At 44.2% G+C, this 24910-nt stretch overlaps 1 protein-coding gene across 1 annotated transcript in view; it reads right to left on the reverse strand.

The window, feature by feature from the left end:
- Positions 1 to 456: 456 nt before the first annotated feature.
- The window catches only part of slc25a26 (solute carrier family 25 member 26), a 53850-nt gene continuing 29396 nt past the window's right edge, over positions 457 to 24910 (reverse strand). The window contains exons 6-10 of the mRNA XM_056391219.1: positions 20093 to 20137; positions 15983 to 16052; positions 11731 to 11795; positions 8541 to 8614; positions 457 to 924 (exon numbers count right to left, since the gene is read on the reverse strand). Of these exons, the coding sequence (XP_056247194.1) occupies positions 828 to 924; positions 8541 to 8614; positions 11731 to 11795; positions 15983 to 16052; positions 20093 to 20137 (351 nt within the window). The 3' untranslated portion in view covers positions 457 to 827. The remainder of the gene's footprint in view (positions 925 to 8540; positions 8615 to 11730; positions 11796 to 15982; positions 16053 to 20092; positions 20138 to 24910) is intronic.

Genomic DNA, 24910 nt, shown 5'->3' on the forward strand with positions numbered 1-24910 from the left:
GATCAATGTAACTTTGAATAAACCTGCATTTTTACAGGTTTGAGATTAAGGAAGTGCACCTTACAAAAAAGTCGCCATCTTAATTGATCTTTTCCAATCAACTAATAACAATATTTCACAATAAAGACGGCAGATATACCCCAAACTGTAAGAGAGAGGCTGGTGCAGGACACCTGGGGGCTCTTAATAAAACAAAGGCCTTGTTAATTTAACAAAGTGGTTTATTGTTGGAGGCATCTTAAGTATGAATTTAAAGCTCTTGCAGATGGATGAGCTCAGTTGTGCTCCAGCGGGAATGTAACAATGCTGAGATATTACTGTGTCTCCCCAGTGGATCTTTAACACAGGTGGCTTGGCTTAATGGAGAGAAGAAAATATGGATAAAACACTAAAATAATCATGAAACAATGTAGAGAAGGCAGCCCACAGGGAACCAAAGGAATCACCACACCTCACTCAAAGTAGAAGAAGAGACAGTCTTTAAAAACCATAACTCGTTCATTCACACACACATTAAACAGTAAAGATGCTTCACTGCTCGTCTTGTCTTGTGTGGCTCCGTTTCGCCGAGCCACTGGTGCTGCTCAACAAGTGGGACGGCGGCTGTTACACTCAATCTGCAGGGCAGCGATAAGCAGGAATGCTGGGTAATGGGATCAAGCTTGTGGACGGCTCTTCTCCCCGAGCACCAGGTGATCCTTGCTTCTCGGGGGCCCTGCAGCATGGAAGTGCAGGGGGGCCCTCAGGGTGCTACTTCCTGGAGATGCTATCCCTGCCACTCTCTGGCACCAGGTCTGGGCTCAGGACGGTCACGAGAGGATGTGGTGCTATAGCAAAGTGCGGCGGACCTTTTCATAGGTTCCCAGGAAGATGAAACCGCCAACGCTGATGAAGGTCATCCTCGGTATGCTGCCTGCAAACAGACTGTGGAAAAAGAAGGAAAGAAGAAGACATGTTTTAAATTAAGAGTTTTAAATAGTTCAGAGAAATGTAAGTGCAGTAATATTTGCGAGAACTTGCAATTTTACCAAGCAACCTCTACAGTAGCCCTCTGCAAGAAAATATTATTTATTTATTATTTGGTTGATTGATCTATTGATTTAGGGATAATGAATCACCAGCCATTTTGATTATAGATAACAACTGAAAAATCATTTAAGCTGCTTCCAGCTTCTAAAATGTGAGGATCTGCTGATTTTATATGACTGGAAACAGAACAGCTTTGGGTTTTGGACTGCTGTTCGGCACTCACATGCTTCATGTACACTGCGATCGATTCGCCAGACGTTTGCTTTTATCAATACACCGACTTTTCCACCTCAGCCAAGTGTGAGGACGTTTTTGCAATATGTTGTTTTCTTTTTTCTAATCTTTGACATTTCCACTCAAGTTGTTCTGGGTGCAAATTGAAACTGTGCATAAAAACAGGAGGAAACACACTTAATGACTTAACCAAAAAAAAACACACAAATCTCGGCCATCCTTTTGCCCTATTGGTTAAAAAGCATACCATATACATTGAATGTCATGCAGTGTCCAGGTTTCAATTCAATTTCTGTTCTCTCTCCGGACTTGTTTCCTGTTAACTGTCCACTACCAAAATAAAGGCAAAATTCCCCCAAAAACAGTAACAAAATAAAGGGAAAATAAGAGACATGGATTTGATCAGTTTCAGTGACTTCAGAACAGCTTGCAGAAGATAACGCCTCGGCTTCTTGTGGTTTAAGAGCTCAGGCTTGTTTTAACACATATCAGGAAAGACTAAACTTTCTAAAAGTCCCCAGTTGAAAAATGTAGCAACAAACCCTCAAAATCTACACTCTAAAGCCGAGCATATTAAGAGTTTATTTCCACTGCCGGTGTAAAAACAAGCAGAGAAGCTCTGTGCAAGGACGAGTGCTACTTCCAATCATACACATCTCAGTGTAGTCCTCGCTAAGCACAAAGAGAAAACAAATATGTCCACACAAGAGGTGACACGAAAGAAGATTAATAGCACAACAGGAATAAAGCTGAATGTGGAAGCATGTTATTTTTCCCACAGCACAATCCTCTCCAGTGAATTAAGCCTAATCCCACTGTATCTACCACATACAGTGCGTTACATTTTTCACGGCATGTTGGGAATTTCTCAGCTTTACCACATGCACACACCCGAACTTCATTTCAAGGAAGCGCTACAGGACGAAGTAGAAGTAGTTTTTTTTTTTTTTTTTGTACTTGGAAAATTCTTCCCCAAAGTTTTTATTAAGAAATGCTGTGAACAGAGCTGAGGGCAGCGCAGACTCTATCATGTATCGCTCCGCTGATCGAAAGTATCTGCGAGTGATTTACGGCAACTTCTCGGAAGCAGGGCCAGCTCGCGCTCGGGGGCACAGGGTCCATGGGAGGGGGCCAAACATGAAGCCTCCTCTATAAAGAGGGAGATGGATCCAAGTTAGAGCGACTGAGCCCCAACAACAAGCTGTTGACGTTGCAGGGGTCAGAGGATGTGATGGGACATGAGAGAGCACCCATCTCCCAAGAACACCCCCCACCCCCAAACACACACACACTACACACAGCTGTTTTTAGGATTAGGCTTCAAGCCCCCACCCTGAGGGCTCCCCGGAGCTCCCACCCGCCTCTCTCTCTTTCTCTCTCTCCGTGCATGACTGATGGCCAGATGACATCCACACATGTCACTGTGCTGTCCATCCATCCATTTCTCTCAGTCTCCCCGTCCAGCGACGGCCCCCTCAGCTGGCTCAGTTGTTCGGGGATTTCTCCTCCGTCTCCTTTTCTTGCTGCGTCATCCACTTCTCAGACACGTGCTCACTTTGTGCCGTCTGTTCATATGCATTTTCGTGTCTCTCTCTCTCTCTCTCTCTCTTTTTATTTTCCCATTTCTCTCCCAGTCTCTCTTTCTCACCGTGTACTTGCCTACCAACACCTTCCGTCTGCCAAAACGCCCCCACGCTCACATGGTCTGGACCCATCCAAGCCAGATGTAATGGATGAAGAGTATTGTGTGTTTGTGTGCCTTTCTGTGTGTGTGTGTGTGTGTGTGTGTGTGTGTGAGCAAGTGAAGAGAAAGTACGTAAAACTGTCTACGCACACAAAATGTCTGTCTGCATTCATCATCTGTGTGGGTTTGTGTGTTCTACTCCTGTTTCTGTCCGTTTTAACTTTTACAAGCCTTTTGAAATATTGGAAGTATTCTCCTGCTCTGTTGGTCCGTCACTCCGGTCCAGATTGAAACATCTCAGCAGCTACAAACTACAGTCGACTGCCATGAGATTTTATATGGACATTTTCGCTGCCCAGATAATCAATCCTGCTGACTTTGCTGATCCCAGCAGCTCACAGATTTCACACGTCCAGTAAAATATCTCAACACAATCTAGACGGACTGGCACAAAACTTTGTACAAACTTTTGTGGTCCAAAGACGGTGAATCCTGAAGACGTTGGTCATCCCCTGACTCCTGCTCTTGCATCGAAATGAGGTCACAGTTTTGGTTCAGAGAGAAATGTCTCAACAACTATTGGATGGACTTCCATTAGATTTGGTTCAAGGTTACAGTCTATTTAGTACAAATTTCCCTCTCTGTTTCCAGGGACAGAAGTTTCCTGTGGAGCTGCAGCAGAGGGAGAGCAGTTGTGTGTAGGTTTGTTGCTGTTAACCAGCCTTTACCTGTCAAGCTGAACTAGGAAATGAATTTGTATTTTGCAAATTTGAAAGCTGGAATATTTTTTCACACCTGCCGCACTGTGTGTTTGGATCATATTTGTGTGTGTATGACATCTCAATGTCAATCCAGCATTTTCTCTTGTTGTCATCCAGACCCTCGATACATGTGACCACTATGAAATATCAACTCGATCTATCTCAGTGGGAGTGATGAAGCTGCATTTCAGCCTCAGCTGAACTCTGGAGTGCACTGTCACACAGACTGAGGGCTCCGCATTTAGTCCCCCCGTTTCACAGCGTAGTCACGTTCCCGATCAAAAGCCTCGGGGCCGATGTGGAGAGGAGGAATAGTCACAGCAAACAAGACCTATTCTCTCATACATATGGACACATCACTGTTGTACATGGGAAAAATCCTGAACCCATCCTCTAAATTTTCAATTAGCTGATAATCAAATCAACATTTCAGTTTGGTTTGTGACCAAAAAGCTCCAGAGCTAATGACTTTTCCCATCAGCCTCAGCTGGACTTTGTGATTAGCACTAATTAGCAAATGTCAGCATAAGACGTGAAACACGGACTTATGGTCAAAACTGTACAAACAGTGGCATGTTAGCATTGTCACGTTAGCATGACATTAGCATTTATAGGCAAGAAGTCTTTTTTTTTTTTTTTTGCCCTATGTCCCCTACTGTGCCAATGTCCGTTTCTTTATCAGATATCAGAAATCAGAATCAGGTTTATTGCCAAGTGGATTATACTGTCCTAGATTGCCTCTATTTCTGGCTGCTTGACTGCTGCTCTTTCCCTGGCAGTATAAGATTTGGGTCACAAATGGACTTAATGCTTGTGCATCACTTTTGTCGACTGCAAAGCTTTACAAGGTACCAAGCATGTCATGGATCTCCCAAACATCCCAACCATTCACGCATCTCCACGTTTCAGAATGCCCCGGCCCAGATCGGGTGTTTCCAAAAGACGCTCTGTGAGGGGTTAGCTGTGCATGGCTGGTGTGTGTGTGTGTGTGTAAGACACAAAGAGTGTGTATATGTGAGAGATAGAGAATCCAAGTGTGTTTGTGTAAGCAGCGACTGGTGTAAATGCTCCAAATAAACATGGAGACATTAGTCAGAGGTTGTTGTCCTGCCCTTCAGTGTGCTCTTTCCATCTCGACACAGCTATCTATCACCATCTGCTGAAACCCAAGCCACAGGCCCGCTCCAGGCAACTACTTAGCATTACTCACACAACAATATTAAATATGATCCAAAGCTCATCAAAACCCAATGACGGAGAAGGAGAAAAGTGAAGAGAGGAAAACTTGTCCACCGGGCAGCTGGACAGCTAAACAACGACACGGTAGACACAACAAGTCCTGACATATTCCACTCTGTTTTCTCATGTGATTGCCAGCAGTATGAGGAATGAACTAATTTTAAACTCAACACTCTTGTTTTGTCTCAGCTCTGGACTGGCGTTACATATCCTATCTGGGATCAGGCCCACCTGTGGACTCTGAGACGTCAGAGCAGAGCCAGGGCTCCGATATTCCCCTCGGCTCCCTGACTCGCTCTGACATCACAGCCTGGCCAGCCACTGAGCGCCGTCATTCCCCGACTGTCCGCCAATCACCTCTCCTGGGGAATCGCACTAAATATAGTTTCAAGGCTTGACAGGAGCATATGGAAGAATAGTGATGAGCTCAAACCAAATGTCTTGGCTTTAGTTTAGAAAAGATGTTGGTGCCCTTGTAGAAGAGGAGTAAGAGCTAAATTTCTGGCACCTGTGTAGGAACAGTGCTGAGGTTATAATAAATAGCCTTTCTTAGATATATAGCTCTTTCATAGGATACATTTAAATAGAAAGAGACCAGTTCTAACCTGTGTGGGTCTTAATCAAAACTGAGACAGTTTGATGTTTTATACATTCCTTCAGGAGGGGGTGGGTTTACTTGAATTTCTTGGACAAAAAGGTGGATGACAATAACACAAGTCAAGTCAAAAACACAGATGTTAAAACACTTTCCCCTAAAAACACAAACCCCACACTTGTCCACCCAAACACCACACACACAGTGAAGGATACGGACTGTATCTGTGGCACTAATGCTGTGCACTGCACATCTTTACCAGCAATACACTCTATTCGTCCCAGATACTCTGCAATTGCCTATCATTTGTTTAAAGGGTTTATTGTGTAAGTTTTTCTTTGCTGCCGAACGTGGTTTCTTGTCGGGAGAGGGTGGGGGTGGTTTCCGCTTGAAAAGAGCTTCAGCCAAGGTTTACAAGACAAGAGGCTATGATTCGCTCTCTGAGCAGCGCTTCGTCTTCAGGGGAGATTGGAGGCTACAGTCAGTTGCTATTGGAAAGTGAGGAGACGGGCTGGGGCTACCTGGTTAGCATGCTAACTTCAGTAGAAGAAAAGATGCGAGAGAGACAAGATTTAACATTGGCATTGCTTTCCACTGCTGTAGACAGCTCTTGGCAAGTAAAGGAATGAAGTTTGATGCTCAACTAGCAACATTTGTTCTTGACAGGAAAGTTAACAGCTGTTAATGCTAATGTTCGATATGTAGCAATAGCAAAACTTATAAAAAGCTGGTAATAATCTATGTTTTTCCAATTGTCTATTCCTTATTCCTCTATCAAACTATTAAAACACATCACAGAGTGACACTATTGAACTGAGTGACATTTGTCTTTATTAACTTTATTTGGACTCACTCCCGCCTCTGTCCTACTGTCCTAAATACTCACTGGTGCACTAAACCGGCAGCTGCAAATGGTCTCCAAATGTTCACTGTTTACTCCTGTTTGAGTGACATTTGCTAAAAACGCCCAATTTATTTAGGAGACTTTCTAGTCTTAGGAGAGATTTTTAAGATTTATATCTTCAGTAAGAACTAACAGGCTTTGAAGCCACAGACTGGGGACATTGTGATGTGTTGAGAGACGGACTAATCCACTATTGATTTAGGTATTTTCATGGAATATGTGGACAATAACCAAACGCCACCAGCCTCATCCTTAAGTTGTGTTTTCTAATTCTCTAAATCGGCTTTTCTGGTCAAAGAGTTGTGGTCCATTTGTGGAGGATAGAGCTGCATCAAATCCGGGATCCAGGATGAATTCTCTCTTTAGTTTGAAATCTAGATTATATCACAGAAGGCAGGAAACTGATCAACATGGAATCTCAAATAAAAAATGGCTTTTTGCTTCATAAAGCAGGAATACTGCACAAGGTATTTGTTTCACTTGTGCAGACAGGTTTACAGAGTTGCTCATCACTTTGTCATCAGTTATAGATTCCTACTACACCCTATGACTGTACTCCTCAAATCACATTTATACAAAGCAAGACGGGATTGGAATATTTGAATCGAGTGGGTGAAAAGCGTTCACCTTCCTCAACCTTATTTCTCATGCTGAAAAACTAAGATTGCAGATGCCGTAAAAGTACAATTAAGGTTCACCACAAACTTCCAGACGCTCTGCTTTGTTGTGCGTATGCGGGAAAGAACATGTCATTTGTTTAATTTTCTTCCATTGTGGTTTACATAAAGCGCAAAGCAGACACAGCTTGGAGGACTTGCTGCCTATTAGTCTTTGTTTTGACATGATTCCTGGTGCAGTTTGGTTGCTTTGCAGGTTACTGGGGGAGGCCGGTGTGAGCTCCACCGCTCTCTGCTCACCCGGGGTCTCTGGGGCATGGCACACACATGGAAGCACTTTAGTGCTTCACTACACTGCAATTGGGCCTATTACCATAATTACAGCTTTAAAGCCCCAGCAATTTGTATCAGGCATGCACCAGCGCAACCACCAGGCCTTTGGCCTGCGGAACAACAGCCCCCCACCCCTTTCACTTTCTTTCTACACACTCTCCTTTGTCTCTGCGTTTCATTCTCTCGTCTCTTTCTCTTAGTTCGCTCCTTTCTCTGGTTACATCAACATCGGGGGAGAGAAAGGTTTGCGGGAGCTCATCGTGATGAAGAGCTTATGGTGCACGTTGTCTGGGCTCTGAGATACCGCTGAGACCCAGGAGGATAGTTGGAGGAGAGAGAGAAGGAAAGAAAGAGAAAAAAAGAAAGAGAGAGAAAACATCAAAGGTGAGGTGCAGAGGTGGATACTGGCATCAAAGAGCTCTCCTGAACATTACCACTTGGTTACTGTTGCAGCCAGGAGAGTGGGATTTGTAGTCAGGGCATGGATGTTTGGAGTCTCAAACGTCACCTTTATTGTGCAGGCTGTTACTGATTTAAAATAGCTGGAGGAGAATCACCCTTGGCTCTTATTAAACACAAAGCAGACATGTAATTTCTCTCTGATTAGATTCCAGCACTGCAGCTACACAAACAAACAATGATACAGTGGCTTGTTAAGTGTGTGTCTGTGAGACAGAGAGGGGGAGAGCGGCGTCCCACTGGTGTTTGGCCCCGACCCAGACCAAATCTGCTATGAGCATTGAGCCGAGGTGCATCCTAACTGAATGATGGCGGCTTGTACACAAGCAGGCCCATCATTCACTGTGAAATGAGGGTTTGTTTTAGTGCTGGCAGCCCTCTGTGGCCCCATTAGACCTGGCCCTTTGTCTGCTGCGCATCATAAACACATCAAAACACTCAAATAAACCCTTCCACTTGGCCCCTGTAACACCTTAATCAATAGGACGGTACAGCAAGATGGCAGGGAAAGCTTTTATACAGCTCATTTTTCAGCAGTAGCTGTAAATTCACCCCCACCCCGCCCACCCCACCCTCCCACCCCCAGCCTCCCAAAATGTGATAGGATAAAATGGTTTGTGTAAAGAGTGTAAAAAAATCACAATTAGCCTTTGAGCACTTCTCCAAAATGAAGACACATACTCACCCTGTAAGGCCTCGGCTCTTCCACACGTCGTAGAGCACCACTGGGATGTTGCCGCTCGCTGTGGTCGAGCCGGCCTAGACAGAGAGAGAGAGAGAGAGAGAGAGAGAGAGAGAGAGAGAGAGGGAGAGAGAGCAAATAGAGGTGTGATGACGGATAGACTGTCTTCTTCCCTTCCTGCTCCCCCGGACAGATGCCCCCGTTTATGCCCCCCCCCCTTTCATTCCTCCATCTCGTCATGGACAGCTGTGTCAGCGCAGGTGACACCTCCATCACCCACCCATGCACTCGGCTCAGAAACACACCCAGCCATTTGCCCACCCAAAAGCACACTCAACAAGTTCTCCTCCACACCCGTCGGTCTGGCACTTTTATTTACACAATACGGCTTAGCTGGCCAGAGAGTTTTTAATCCATCACTGTGAAGTGGCAGAGCTGCAGGATAAGGCCTGGTGGGGTTAAGTGAGGGTGGGTGGTGGCAGCAGAGAGGAGAGAGGAAAAGAAAGCGGCGGCGGAGGGAAACACTAAAATGAGGATGTACGTGTATGGGTGCATGCACGCCAATTGGCGCCACAGCTCGTCGAGCATGTAGGAAACAGTTCACTACGTCCGCTGTAGATTGTGACTCAAAGGATCTGCTGGAACGAGAGGAAGATTCCCGCATTTTTTCTTCATGTGAGAGGGAAAAAAGAAACCCACCCCTATTCCTTATGTTTCTGTTGGTAGACAGGTGGCTGAGAAATGAGTCTCCCTTCTTCTCGTCTGACAAGTTTTCTTTTCTTTACCGCCGTGGAATGGTGGAAGGAGGGAATGGAGGAACAGGGCGTCCAAAACACACACACACACACACACACACACACACACACACACACACACAACACACACACACACACACACACACACACACACACACAGACACAGACACACAGACAGTCCCTGTGTAACTTATGCTGACGTACAAAAATATCTTCATGCAAGTTTTCTCTGGCTTATGTTGGTTTGCTTTGTTATGTGAAGTTCTCATAATCATTTATAAATTCCACGTAGCATCTACACTGTTTCATACAATGACAAGACGGTGTTCTAACACGGCAGCCTGACCCTGATGTGTGGAGGGTAGTGAATGTGACACTAATAGCAGCAGTGTGGTGCTCTAGCAGGAATCACGCCAGCCTGAGGAGAGGAGCAGTGTTGTACAGTAGCAGCGGCAGTGCGATGTGCCAGGCTTGTCACCACTGCTGCAGGCAGGGTGGTGTGGCAGGAGTCCTGTCCTGGAGGAGCTTTACACGTCCAGCTGTGCCCTGGACATCCGCCCTCGTGTGCGTCGCCCGCGCCAGACTGCCTGCTGTACAACAGCGCTCATTCATTCTGCCTGCCGGAGAAAAGAGAGAACCTTCTCCTCCGCTGCTGTGAGAAGGAAACTAATGCAACAAGCTCCAACACCCAGATCCCCCCCCCCCCCCCTTCCCCCTTCGTCCGATCCAAACCGTTCATACCCATCAACGCCAGCCCGGCTCACTCTGTCTGTCTCTGTTAAACTCTCCTGCCTCAACTTGTCTTCCTTTGCTGCTGTGGTACCAGACTTTAGTCTGACAGGATATTTAAAAATGCTTTGAGGCAGCACAGATCAGTTTTGGTCATATTTTGCTTTAATATCATAAGCTATAAAAAGCATATTTTACAATTTAATTTTTCAGCCCATTCTTATTAGAGCTAACATTATTAGCCAGTTCATTGATAATCAATTAACTATCATCATTTTTTAACCAAAAACCAGCTTCTGGTACGGGGCAGGATTAACCCCCATACCAAATATACCACTTCATATCTTTGGGTTTTGTAGTGTTGATCAAACAAAACATTTGAAAATGTTATCTTGGGAAATTATCTATCATTTATTACTAATCATTAATCGATAACACAATTGACATATTAATTGGAAAAAGAAAATAATATTTAGTTGCAATGCTAATTTTAATACCAAGCAGGTTGAATAAGGAAGGCTTTGCAGCAAACTAGTAATTTAACAGTTCGAATGTCACCACAGTGTTAACATATTAAAAGTCCTAATATTATTAGGACTTTTAATATGTTAACAACGTTTGTGGATAGATTTTAAACATAGACACCTCCAGTCTGTCAGCAGAAGCAGTTTCAGCCCTGGCTTTTATTTTGTCGAGTGAATACACAAGTTTCATTCTCACTGAATGAAACGAAGCCTTTTTCCCAGCTAACCTGTGCTGCCTTAAGTGAATCAAAAACTTGGCCTTATAAAGTTATAACCGAACAGCTTTGAAGCAGCCCAGGCCGAGTCCTTTGCTGGTGGTAAATTACAGCAGCTGCATTTCAGATAATGTTTACAGGAAGCCTTTGTACCGTGCTGTTCCACCTTCAGCCAACCGCTTCTCACAGGAGATCAAGACTGACTGAGTGTTTTGTTAATTCCAGTATCTCATTAGTTAGGATGAAGGTTGGGGTGGGGGGGTGGAACACTGTGTCTTCTCCAAGGACACTCGGTGTGTGTTTGTGGGGGGGCTGATTGGGGTAACTCTGAACTCACTACCCTTTACACACACACACACACACACACACACACACACACACACAGGACGAAGTGAGGGAAGCCAGACATACAGTTGGAGCGAGCCAAAAGTGAAAGAGGAGGTGGAGAGAGGGAGGAAGAGGAGGTCCACCGCTACACACACACACACCACACACACACACACACACACACACACACACAGAGGGTGGTGGTGGAGGGGAGGTGGTGCTTTAGAGGACTTACACAGAGTAGCAGAGTTAACAGGAGGGACACTGGCCCTCTGGTTCACCTCTCAGTGACAAGCAGCCTTGAGATGGAAATTCCTCTGGAGCAGCAACAAGTCCTCACTCTAACACTAACCATGCGCACAAATATGTCTTCCCGACACTGTCCATAGTCCAGGTCAGATGATGAATGTGTGCGTATGTCTCACTACTGTCCCGGCGCTACCTCGGCCCGCTCCGTTCTGTGTGCTGACACTGTTGAAATTTACTCAGGCTGCAGGCCCGCTCAGCTCTTTGCCTGCGAGGCATCACCTGACAGCAGTGTTTAAAAGTCGCTGCCAGTGGGTGTGTGTGTGTGTGTGTGTGTGTGTGTGTGTGTGTGTGTGTGTGTGTGTGTGTGTGAGTGTGTGTGTTTGACTGTGTATACCTTTGCGAGCATGATCCTGGTCTTCGCCACGTCAAGAGGAGTGGTAACAAATGCCGCTACTGCACCTACAAAAGACAAATACACACATTTAGCGAAGTGCAGACATAAAAGGGCCTCTCTCTGCTCTCAGAACAGTCTTTAAATATTAAAAATAAACCCTTAAAAAGTCCAATTACTTAACCGCAGTTACTGTAACATATTAATTCAGCAATAAACAGTGGAACTCTTGGCCCTCCTCTCCACTGAGTTCATAAAAATGATAATATTCCCCATCCGAGACCTCCCCCATTATTAGACCACAAAAACCAGACAGACACACTTCTATTCCCACCGCCCCCCCTCCTCCAGCCTCATCCAACCCACGCCTTCCCCTGAGTCACACACACTCCCTCCTATAACACACACAAGCACATATATATAGGCATATATATATATATATATATATATATACACACACACACACACCTGCTTGTATGCACAAGCATGAAAAACAGACGTATTTGGATACCTTCAGACGCAAATGAACACACAAATACACACAGATAGATGCACGCACGCACGCACACACACACACACACACACACACACACACACACACACACACACACACACACACACACACACACACACACACACACACACACACACACACACACACACACACACACACACACACACACACACACACACACACACACACACTCCCTCAGAAGAGTTTTATTACAGCAGTTACACCCTGACTTCCTTCCAACACTCCAAGTTGGAAGCTGGATGGGCGGCGTGATCCAGAGGTGTCCCCACTGAGCCACGGTGTGTGTGTGTGTGTGTGCGTGTGTGTGTGCGTGTGTGTGTGTGTGTGTATGTGTCCATGTCACACTCTGCCACAAACATAGCAACTGTTCTGGGTAAACATATCCATATGGGCCACCAAGGAGCAATGTGACTGTAAGTGAGCTGAGGATACAGGAAAACATGAGGACCAGCGTGGTGCAACACACTGTTACATTTTACTAGTTAATGCTGGCTGGTTATAAGAGTGGATTTAAACGATTTTCTTTTTTTCTCCTGCTTGGGCGGATACAAATCAAACTTCAGCAAGCATGAAAAAGATACAGCCCTCACACTGCAGGCTGTTTTCTAATATTCTTGGAGAGCAATAAAAGGATGCATTATCCTTATAAATCTTACACATGGAGCGCTGAAACGGGGGATGTAAATTTGGCTGGAAAACGCCATGTGATGTGATGAAGGTTAGACGCGAACCGCTCGGTGATGTAATCTCGTCTCGGGCTAGGCAGGTCTCTCCAGGCGGTTCAGACGGGGTCAAGCCCGTCGTAAGTCAGTGCGCCGTACTAGTGGAGATATTTGCGATGATTAAATGCGCTTGTGTGAGCATTTCCAGTGTCAAGCGGATTATGTATGAGTGAAAGAGAGAGTGTGAAGTGCAATGTAAGGGGAAGCGACTGAAACTTGAGGCTCCCTCTTGGACAGCAGCTCGGTCACAGGACCCACGCCCCCGTACTCCCCCACTGCCAACCCACGCCCCCCCCTCCCCATCCTTTCTTCTGCTTTTGGCTCAGGTTGTCTTTTCTTCTCCCAGCTCAACACTTCTCAGTCATTTTTCCTCTAATTAACAATTCTGTCAACATAGTGGATATGTAGTGTGTCGGATTGCTTAGAGTTGAATATTGTAAGTCTTTTACGTCTTTTTTACTTTTTCTCATCCACATCTCCTGTCTCCCCTTTCACTTCTTCTACTCTGATTTCTCTCCCTCTCGTCCCTTTTCTTCCCAGCATGGACCGAGCCCAGGTGGGGTGGCACAGAGCCACATCTCAGCTCCTCAGGGTGCTGTCTCGTTCACCTCCATCTCCATCTCCATCGCCCCCCCCGAGCAGCTAACCTCAATCTTCCTGTCCTGTCTGGCGAGCTGTAGTGTCGCAAGAGTTATGGACTGAAAGCTAGAACGATCCAAAAGCAGTTCCATGAGCCGACTCCAGCACGCAACTGTTTCTTCTTCCGAAATATGTATTTTTGATTGCGGTTCTGCTTCTTCGTCACGATAAAAGATGAAGACTAGGTGGAAGGAAAGATGATGTGACACATTTGTTATTCAGACCTATGACACTGGAGGTAGATGCTATGTTGCTGTCTACCTCTGGACTTATCTTATTCTCTCTCTCTTATACTGATGCTGTACAAGTCAGATGTCCATCACCGTCTTCCAGACGCACCACTGACCTTTACTTGTTTGCAGTGCTGTTGCTGTTTCTTTTCTTTTATCTGAGCCTGTCTCTGTCTCTGTCTCAGTCTCTGACCATTTCATGTCTTTTTCTTCATGCAGGAAAACGTATTGTTCCTGAAGTGGTTAAACAAGATCACAAAGCACAAACCACAGCATCCATACACAGCTTCGCCTGTATTAAACTATACCCAGCCAAATCAAATAAAAAAAGGCCAACTGCATCACAGTCCCTACATTCCCCTGACAGCCGTTTGGGCTTCTTGAAGTTGAGAGGAGCTACGCAGGTGAATATGTGGCATGAACCAATAAAAAATGTCTGGTATAAGAGATGCTGTAACTAAGAGATGCAACAAAAAGTGAAGGAGATGCCAATCAAGCTCAGTCTGTACACACACCTCCACAGTCTGACGAGAGGTCTGACCAGGGGAATAAAGTGAAAACACCTGTGTGGATGCACTATTAAAAGCTAAAAGGTAGAGTAAAGTATATACTTTATCTTAGTTGAGCTTTTCATTAACAAGTGGTATAAAGTAAACTCTGGAGTACTGTCATTTATTTTCATGAGTCTAAAGTTGAGACCGGGCACCTTTGTGAACCTGTCTTTGTTAATCAGACCAAGGGAACCATGTTTTTTCCTTCTTAAACAGAACAAGCGCGGGGCGGCCACTGAACTGAATGGTTAAGGATCGATTCCAACAGGGGACCATTGTTGCATGTCATACCCTTCTCTCACTCCCCTCCTTTCCTTGCAAATACTATCAATGTTTGTCTCCAGTAACACTTTATTATCAATAACAGTGTATTGGATTATTATTGTTGTAATCATGAAACAATGTCCTGGCACAATAGCTTAGTATCATATTGTCTGCTGCACGCCTTTCAACCCTGCAGGTTTGCCTCGATTCTTTTCCACCTACATTAACAGTGTGGTATGACAAATTACTTTCACTTCTCCCTCATGAAATGTTGTCCAGTGTATTGCAAGGAAGGTTTTTAATTTGTAGAGGTGGTCTCCCCCTCAGTATGTATTTTGGTTGAGTGGCCAGAGATAACTTGTCTGAATGAACTTAATTTGTTCATTTAGTTCTACCGGTTATTGCGATTTTCTCCCCCCTCTCTTTTTTTTTTTTTCTTCTTCTTTTGTGTGGGGCTTGTTTTGATCGGTTGTCTGTTTTGCTTTGTACATGTGTTCATGCCAGGACAGCACTATAAGAAAGGTGTGTATTTAATTTGACCATGTGTTTATCTTGTTTCCTGATGTGGTCTGATAAAGGGAAAAAAACAAGAAAAAAAAAAATTTTGAGACAATAATCTTGAGATGGAACTCCTTACATTAAAATACAAAATCATGTACTGGGCTCATAACCATAATTTTTTAAAAATTGGTACTGAGGGAACTTTATCTAGTATGTATCTCTTGTGTTTCATACTCTTAATTCTCTGTAGTTGTTGCCTTTTCCTTTCCCCTATTCATCCTGTTTATAGTCCACTCCCTCTTTTCCTGTGCCTTTCTTTCTTCCTCTCTCTTAAACCACTTCAGGCCCCAGTGCTCAGGAGGTCGCACAGCTGCAGGGGCCCATACCCAGGAATCGGCCCCTCTCATCCCTCCTCTCTTGTCCCCTGGTTGTCTGTCTCTCCCCTGATACTCATCCCGGCTAAGACGAACCCATAAAGTCTCCTACGGTATGATTTTCATTAACTGAAGGGCTTGAGAACCGTAATAATAAGACCTTTCTCATTAGTGATGCAGAATCGCTGTACTGAGGAGCGTCAGCTGCTGTTTAGTAACAGTGTGTCAGAAAAAGGCTGAAATTACTTCTTATCTTCTTCTCCGTCCTCTTCTCTTGGCTTTGGGTAAACTTGTCCTGCCCTGCTGGCCATCTATTCACCTATCCATGTATCTATCTGTCTTTCCATCCATCCCTCTCGCCCTTCTTCAACCCCCTCTACCCCCCCCTCCCTCCTCCCTCTCCCCCCTCTTTCCCAAAGCAGCATATAATCCCCTGCACCTGCAAAAGCTCCGCACACTGCAGCCTGCCAAGAGTAGAGCGTGTGACCTTGCCTCCACGACCACAGAGTCTGGGAGAAAGAGAGAGAAATGTCGAGAGAGAAAGAGAGGGTTGTCGATAGAGGAGGATGATGAAAGAGCAAGAAAAAGGGAGAAAGCGGGAGAAGGAGAGAGGAGATTGTAGTTACTGGAGATATCAGACACATTGAAAACACATTGTGAACCTTGGTCTGGACTGGGGTCCAGGCCCACGGCTGGGAACCGGCTTGTCCGGCTATTTTTGTGTTGCCTTTTCTCCCCAGTGATGTCATGCTACTTGTTTCCCAAGATCTGGGACTGTACAAGAGGGAGGCAAGAGAATACGCTCCCACTCTATAAGACTAAATCGTTACACATGTTGCTCAATGGCATCATTTTAACAACTGTTAAAGTCCCACCATTTATTTGGATACATTTATTGATGTACTGTCATAAACAAATGAAGTACAAGGTTGGTAACTTTCTATAGTTTGTCTAAGGACATGTGTTATCTGTGCAGCCAAAGCCTGAGACATCCTGCTCCTCTGTACCACAGAGCTCCATTGTTGTCCAAAAACTATTAAAAACATCAGTGAGAATCAATTTCAGGCACTCACATTGTTGCACTGGATGACATATTCCACACACACCGTTCTGTTGCCAACAAATGCACTATTTACTCATTTCTGAGCAATGTTTGCTAAAAGCTACGGTGGCCAGCTGTTGACAATAAATTACTTTTAAAAATACAATCTACAAATTTGTGAGCTCTTTTTTTTTAGTTTTAGTGGGAATGAATGGACCTTGGAGCAAATCGCCACACAAAGGGCAGTCCAGGTCTTAATACACCAAAAGTATTAAGAGATGAACTTATGGACAACACACTGTTCATTTACAAAAAGAAAAATATTGTAAGTTAAAGTAGTTGCGTGCATATCTGCAAAACCTCAGAGGGATAGAAGCTAGATACACAAGATGTATTTAAGGGAGCTGTGGGTGCTGCTTGCAATCCTTTAGGTCAAGTCATTTTTATCTATATTGCCCCAAATCCCAAACTTACACTCAGAGGGTTTTACCACCCAGCCTTAGACCCTCAATTCCAATGAGGTACACAGAGTTAATTTGGACAAATTATGCTGGCAATTAGTGTTTACTTTACTCCAAAGAAGATAAGCTTTATGTCCTGACCAAGAGGCTGCTCAGCTTTACAGGCTCTACAGGTTTTATTAACTGAAAAACTAAAGTAACTACACAGCCTTTTGTTGATTTACAGAAAAACTAAAATGTAATATTAAATGAAAGTCAGAACAAATGAAGTCATTTCTGTGTCTAAAAACCCTCAGACCACAGGACTGCCTCCCCAAATGCAACTGGCTACTGAGTGAAACCACCTGATGTTTTTGTTTTGAGGATGAACTCAGGATGGGGAGGCAGGCTGTCTCTTTTTCTCCCCCCACTAGTTTCAGCAAAGCAATGAGGAGACCGACTAGGCAAAGTTAGTCTTTGTATAAAATGCACATGGACAGCTGGGCTGCCTCGGGCACTGCAAGGTATGATTACTTCTCAGGGAGAGCAATTGAGCAACAGCATGGAGCGATTACTAATATTTTCTTTGTCCATCCAACGCCCCCCCCCCCCTGCACATTTAATCTGTAACATGTTATCTCATTCTCCTCCTATCTCACACACATGTGGAGATCACAAAATAATGTGTGCGTGTGTGTGCATACAAACACAAACAAGTAAACACACACAGAAAAATAAAAAAAAGACAGAAGGCAGAAGAAAGAAAAGGAGGACCGGCAGAGAGCGTGCACGAGCTCAGGATGTGTCATGTGTATTCCATTAGAGGCCAGATTAAAAAGGAGATTTTGTTTTCCACATCAAAGGCCTCGCGCTGGGGGATTCCTCTCTGTCTCTCTCCCTTCTCTGACTCGCTCCCTCCCTCTTCCTCTGTTTCATGAATAAATAATAAGGGGTAAACCTGGGAAAACAAACTTTTTGACCTGTGAACCCTGGTGTCAGGGTCGGACTTTGCACCTGGATGACTTCCCACAGGAAAAGAGGTGGTGGGTCTGTGTACATGTGTCAGCACGTCACATATGTGTTTGTATTTTTGTGTGCGGGGAGGCTGCTTTGGATAGTGCAGGCCATTGGCCTTCATTTGAATTCCCATCATGCCTGTGAAGCAGAATTCCTTACATTTTTTGTGGCTGTTTCTTGGTGTTTAATCATAACCTAAAAGTGTTACACCCTCCTGTTCTGCTAATGCTGTTTTTGAGGTCAGAGCAGATGGAGTAAACTGCACAGTTCAAAACCGCAATGTTGTGAAATGAATGAAAAAAAGAAGCGAGAATTATTCAGATGGATGTTGGTGTCTGGCGTGAAAAGACATTAAATCTCTACGCAGTGACCAATGTGTCAAATTCTTTCATATCCTGCGACTTGCTCAATCAATTCAACAAATCCCCCGACTTTTCCTTCCTGCTTCAAACCTGTCGGCGATATCCAAGAAATTCAATGACCAGCTGAACCTAATGCACTCTACGAGAGGATTTGTCTGCTGACTCCAACAGGCCTAAAGCAGTTGGGTGGTTGATTTTCTCCCTTTTCCTCTTTCTGTTTCTCTCACTGACAGCTGTGCTGGCTCGTTGTGAAATAAAAAGAAAGAGATCATAACGCAGCACATTACTATTCCGCAGAGCAGATGGGAGATCATGCCACACACATTCAAGCTCTCAAATTCCTCAACTCGGGCATTTCGGGCACTAAATCAAGTTATTCTTATTTATGAAAGCCTCTGAACATCGTGGTGGTCACTCTGAAGGAGTCACTCTGGCAGTAAAAAAACGGTTTGACTGTAAGTACCTGCCTTTTTTTTTCTTCCCTCAGTTAGTCTCTGCTGTTGTAACTTCATTATTCAGAGCATCATGTTAATACAGAGGAGAGGAGAGGAGAGGAGAGGAGAGGAGAGGAGAGGAGAGGAGAGGAGAGGAGAAGAAAGGAGAGGAGAAAAGGAGAGGAGAGGAGAGGAGAAGAAAGGAGAGGAGAAAAGGAGAAGAAAGGAGAGGAGAAAAGGAGAGGAGAGGAGAAGAGAGGAGAGGAGAGGAGAGGAGAAGAGAGGAGAGGAGAAGAGGAGAGGAAAAGAGAGGAGAGGAGAGGAGAAGAGAGGAGAGGAGAAGAGGAGAGGAAAAGAGAGGAGAGGAGAGGAGAGGAGAAGAGAGGAGAGGAGAAGAGAGGAGAGGTCCAGATTCCAGCAGTTCAGCTCTCCGCCAACGGACATGTCCAGATGGTCTGGAGAGAGAAGGCCTTTTGACTGAGATACAAAGAAACACTTGTGAACGACAAAATCTAACTCTCACAAATGCACAGATACACACATACACACACACACACACACACACACACACACACACACACACACACACACACACACACACACACACACACACACACACACACACACACACACACACACACACACACACACACACACACACACACACACACACACACACACAGCTGTGCCACGTATTGTTCCATCTTAGCTCGGCCGTTCTCTCCCAACGTTGATGGAATGTTTGACTGTCCGCCTCTCGCTCCCTCGAGACATGATGTCACTCCAACAAAACGCCGTCTTTTCAAAAAAGAAATGGCTTTTTATGTATTCAGGGCCTCACAATGTAACGACAGAGGGGGCAAGGAGAGCGCAGACACATGGGAGAAGAAGACATTAAGGAAGAGGTCACGAGAGAGATGAAAAAAAAAGGACTGGATATGCTCAAAACTCATGATAAATTCGAGGCTGGTTTGATGGTAGTCGTGACAACCCATTAAAACGAGATGTAAAGTCCCATTTTCGCCTGCCACAATGATACAGGGGAATGCAGAGGGTGAGCCGGCTGTGAATGTGTCAGAGCATAAGCACACTATTATAACTTTATTATGGATTTACCACTGAGAATAATTACTGTAAATGATGGTACTGCGGAATGGTGGAGAGTGGAGGGATGAGGAAGGAATAAAATACATGGATAATAAAGACGGAGAGGGAATAAAATGAGCAGGACAACATTTACGATACAGTACGTACCTTTAAATATTCCCAAAGTGGAAATTGCACCAGTGAGAACGGGATCTGAAAAACACAGAAGAAATAAAGTTGTAATTCTCAGGATTATACCAGCGTTACTTTCTGATTTTCTGAAGGGTCAAGTTTCATCTTTAACCTCCACTCTCCTGCACTTGTCAATCCTGCCACCTTTCTGTGTTTCCTCTCACTTGTCTGACTGCTCCCTTGTTCCTTCTCACTGCTGATGATTAATGAATGAGACAGGGCTGTGGTCTGACAGTCCTGAATGGATAGATGGATGGATGGAGGGAGCAAACTTGGAAAGAGGAATAGAGGGATGGAGGGAGGGTCTAGAGTGATGGTTGGAGTGTGAGTGTTGCCACTGGAAACATTAAATCGCCTCAGGCAGGAAGTTACGGCGGGAGGAAATCAATGTGGCAGTGCCAAGGCAAGGGGCAAATGACACACAGTCAGACCACACACACACTCACTCACTCACTCACACAGAGCAGCATGCAGACACATGCAAAGGAATGGGCATACTTTATATAAACAGACACATACAGAAAGACACACAAAAACACATTCAGACTAAACACAGACACATATATTCTCTTATTCACAGAGACACACTGCAGACACACACACACACACTGCAGACACACACACACACACACACACACACACACACACACACTTCCTGTCACCTTATGCTGCAGGCATGGCAGAGCAGGAGGACAGGAAGGAAGAGAGGGAACAAAAACAAAACCAAAGAGAGAAATAAATAAAGTGACACCGAGTTGTGTCATCAGTCTTTGATCACGGCAACAACAGGATCATTCATCCATCTGTGCCGCCTCCGCCAACATGTTCCATCAGACTACGTTAGCACACCGGTAAAACCCGGACCGATCCAACTCTGTGTCAGCGAGAGCACAAAGACCATCCATGAACTGTGTTTATGCCACTTAATGAGCTTATTAAGCACTTAGTCCAAATGAGGTGACCTCATGTAAACACTCAATCTGTAGTAGATTAGGTTTAAGGGTATCTGCAGCATCTGCTCTGTGAGAGCTGAAAATAAAACTTTTGAGAGCTTTATAAGGACTGAGTTTTATTAAAAGCCATTTAAAAACAAAAGTAAAGACATAAAACTGTCAAACGATTGTAAATTCAATTGAGCGGATCAAATTAAATTTCGGAAATGGACTGGTAAAAACATCAGTTGTATCAAAACCAAATATGACAAATAAGAAAAAAAACATGTTATTTTATATTAAAGAGGGATATTGAGAAAAAAATCTCTTAGTTTTTTCTTTTTTTAAGTTCAGTTTGCTGTTTCAATTAAAATCCACGACAAGCAAAAACTGTATAGAAATCTGCATTGTAAAACAAGTATAGTACAAATACTGTAATCATCAACAGAGAATACCTGTCAAGCAGACAGAGCAGTTCACAGTGATAGTGATGGCAGAGTTAATGTTGAAATTGGCTGTACTTTTTGAAACGAGCCTTGAGTTTCACTCAGACATAAACGATAGCAGGCTTCACATGTGTTGCTCCAACTGCAAGTCGACTGACAATGTAAGACATTGCTAATGACAAAACCCTGCGAGTCGTCTGAAAACGAGGAATTATCCATTAGTTTGACAAAACAACGTTATTCAATCCAAGTTTGAGTGGGGTAGTTGCTGAAGCATAATCCTCCCCCAAACCAAACAAAGAGCAGGACACAGTGTTCCTCTAAAGTCTGGTGCACTGCAGCTGCCTCTTGACTCACACAGTGGATGTATCAGCCATCAACAGGTATTTTTATAATGCAACTCGTAACCACACTGGTTCATTACCAGTAGTAACGCAGCATTAGTCAAGTTAAGTCAGTTTTTATTTAGAAAGCGCCAAATCACAACAGAAGTTATCTCAAGTCCTGCATGGGATAATACAGGATAATACCAGAGGAGTTGCATGTTTATGTCTGTTTACCACCGTGGGACATTATTCAGGTTTCTCCGTTCACGTCCTACCATCAGCTGATACCGGACTTCCAGATTCAAGCAAAATATGACAGGTGTTTGGGCTGTTGGTGGTGGTTACATCAATAACCCTAGCTCCAGTCTTCTTAGCTGAGGCTCCTCTGTTGCTGTTTTAACTTGCAGTTTAATACTGATGCATGCATTTAGAATATCAAAGAAACACCTACATCATGGGTGTCCGGTTAAACTGTCCAGTTACTAAAAGTTGATCCAATCAATCAGAATCCAGATTTTTCAATGGCCATTGTATAAAGAAATATATATCATTTTATGTATTTTGGGTTTTTTTTTTTTTTTTTTAATAAGTACAGCTCAGTGACACACACTTGGTCGTTGCTTGATAAAGCAGGCCCGGCACACAGAGCCAACAGAAACGTTCCAGTGGAAACTCTTCATGCCCATCTGGCCTATCCAGGCAGACAGAGGCAAATTCTCTCAGTCCTCGGAGATAATCTAAAAACTTTATTTGACGGACAAGAGATCTGGTATGCAGCCCCCTGAAAGTGCGGTGTTATACGCCGAATAGCAAGCACACCTCTGTTTTCCAACTGTGGCGAGATGAGAGCGAGCTTTCAAAAGGAATAAAAGTGCACCTGTCTTTTATTACCACCTCAATGAGTTCTGCTTTTCCAGGCCAGGGAGGGAGAGAGAGAGGGAGAGAGAGAGAGACAGACAGACTGAAAGACAGTGTTATTATTATTATTATTATTATTATTACTACTACATAAATTGTACCTTCAAGATTAAATTAAATAAAAATCATAATTTCCATTTACTGTGCACAGAAGTAACTGGACTTCTTGATGCACCGCAATGAGTGAAGCAAGGAAAGAAAGACAGATGGGTTCAGCAGAGGATCTGGAAAGACTGATCCACCAGTGATTTATGACTTGGTTTGACACTCCTAGCACACTGTGCCTGCGGTGTGTGTGTGTGTGTGTGCGTACGTGCGTGTGTGCCTGCGTTGCCCAGCACAGATTGAATGTCTGAAAACCAGATGTGGTCTGATTAAAACTGATAAGCCATTTATAGTTAAGGGAGGGTTGAGGGGGTGCGCGCACACGCACACACACACACGCACACACACACACACACACACACACACACACACACACACACACACACACACACACACACACACACACACACACACTTGAAACATGCATGAACCTGACGAGACGAGGCATATGGCAGGATCCAGGTGTGTGTGTTTGTTTATTTGAGTTATGAAATTAAAAATAAAGGGTTGAGCATATCTGAGCTAATCACTGCAGCGGGTTAAGTCAACCCACCTCGTACCAACAAGCTCTAATTTATCAACGCAATACATAACCTGATGCTGGTGAAGTGATGGACGGAGATGAGAGACACAATAAATCTCTCCGCTGACTGAGAAACCAAGATAGGCAGAGACAGAGAGAGAGAGGTGCTGAAGAGAGGGGATGGGACACGTAATCCATCTCTCCCTCCCTCACCGTCCCCTCTCTTAAACCACAGCTTGATCACCCTGTGAACATCCCCATCAAAAGTCTGCTCATTTTCCACTGAGCTGCGTGCAGCGCGTTACTCTCTGTGGAATGAATTTTCACCACAACAGCAATCCCGGTGTCACTGCTCTGACTTGCAATAAAAACACAAGCAAGATTTTGCAAAACAGCCCAGAGGAGTGAGCAAGTTGTTTTTTTTTCCTCTTCTTCTCGCTTTTTCTTTTAGAGGTGGTGGTAACCTTGGAGATAGACGCGTCCACCACCTTTGACACCTGACAGACAGATGGTCACTCATATCCTTCCTGTCCCAGTAGTTCTGATTGAAGAAAGATCATCTGAACCACATGTGTTTCCAAAGTAGGAGGAAATACTCTCTCCATTCAGGGCTCATTACTCTGTGGCACCATGATGAGGAGTCCTAGGCTTTCAGACCTGTACTGAGGAAACTGTACATATTCCATAAATGTTGTTTAAACCTCCATGAACTTAGAAGAGGGGGGTGAAGAAAAAGGAAGAGGATGAAGACAACCCCCCCCCCCCCCCCCACACACCACACACACACACACACACACACACACAGACCAGTAATTGTATTATCAGCCATTTTAACAACGGTAATTAGTATCAGACGCTGAACTGAAGTGTTACACTCTTGTTTGACTCCTCAGTCAAAGCAGCTAATCCCTCCACAGTATCGGAGATCTGAAAATACAGTTATTAAGGAATTATGTGTGACAGTTATTATTCAATTGGATCATTGTGCAAATGCCTCAAGGTGGAATATTGGGTAACGTGTTTTTCACAATGATTTTGGGCATTCATCCCTCATATTCCTGCTGGAAAAAATATCACTGTCTTGCACAACTGTGAGAGGTATAATGAAACACACACGATGATTATCCCACTGCCTCCAGTTTTACTTGATCTCATTTTTAATTTTGAAAGCCTCTCACTCAGTGGACTCGCGGAAAGCAGGGACTAAACTAACCATAAACCATTCTGACTTACAATATTTCATCACAGTGGACACAAAATATTTCTGCTAATGTGGATAAACCTGGTTTTCATAAACTGTAAGTCATTTTATTTCAGATCAAAGTCCAGTTTGGATACGACACGTTGTTGTTGTCCAGCCTTCCTCCCCCTTGTCCCTATTTGAATTTCTCTTGTAGAGAAAAATCACTTTAAAACATTTTATTGATACTGAACGCTTTACAGTAACACACATACCAAAGTGTTTTGTGACTTGATTTGAACAACACTGAAGCACAGGAGGTTCCAAACCAATTGTAAATGTCCTACAGGGTCACCATTCTGAG

This window comes from Seriola aureovittata, chromosome 2 (assembly GCF_021018895.1).
Source record: "Seriola aureovittata isolate HTS-2021-v1 ecotype China chromosome 2, ASM2101889v1, whole genome shotgun sequence".
NCBI lineage: Eukaryota > Metazoa > Chordata > Actinopteri > Carangiformes > Carangidae > Seriola > Seriola aureovittata.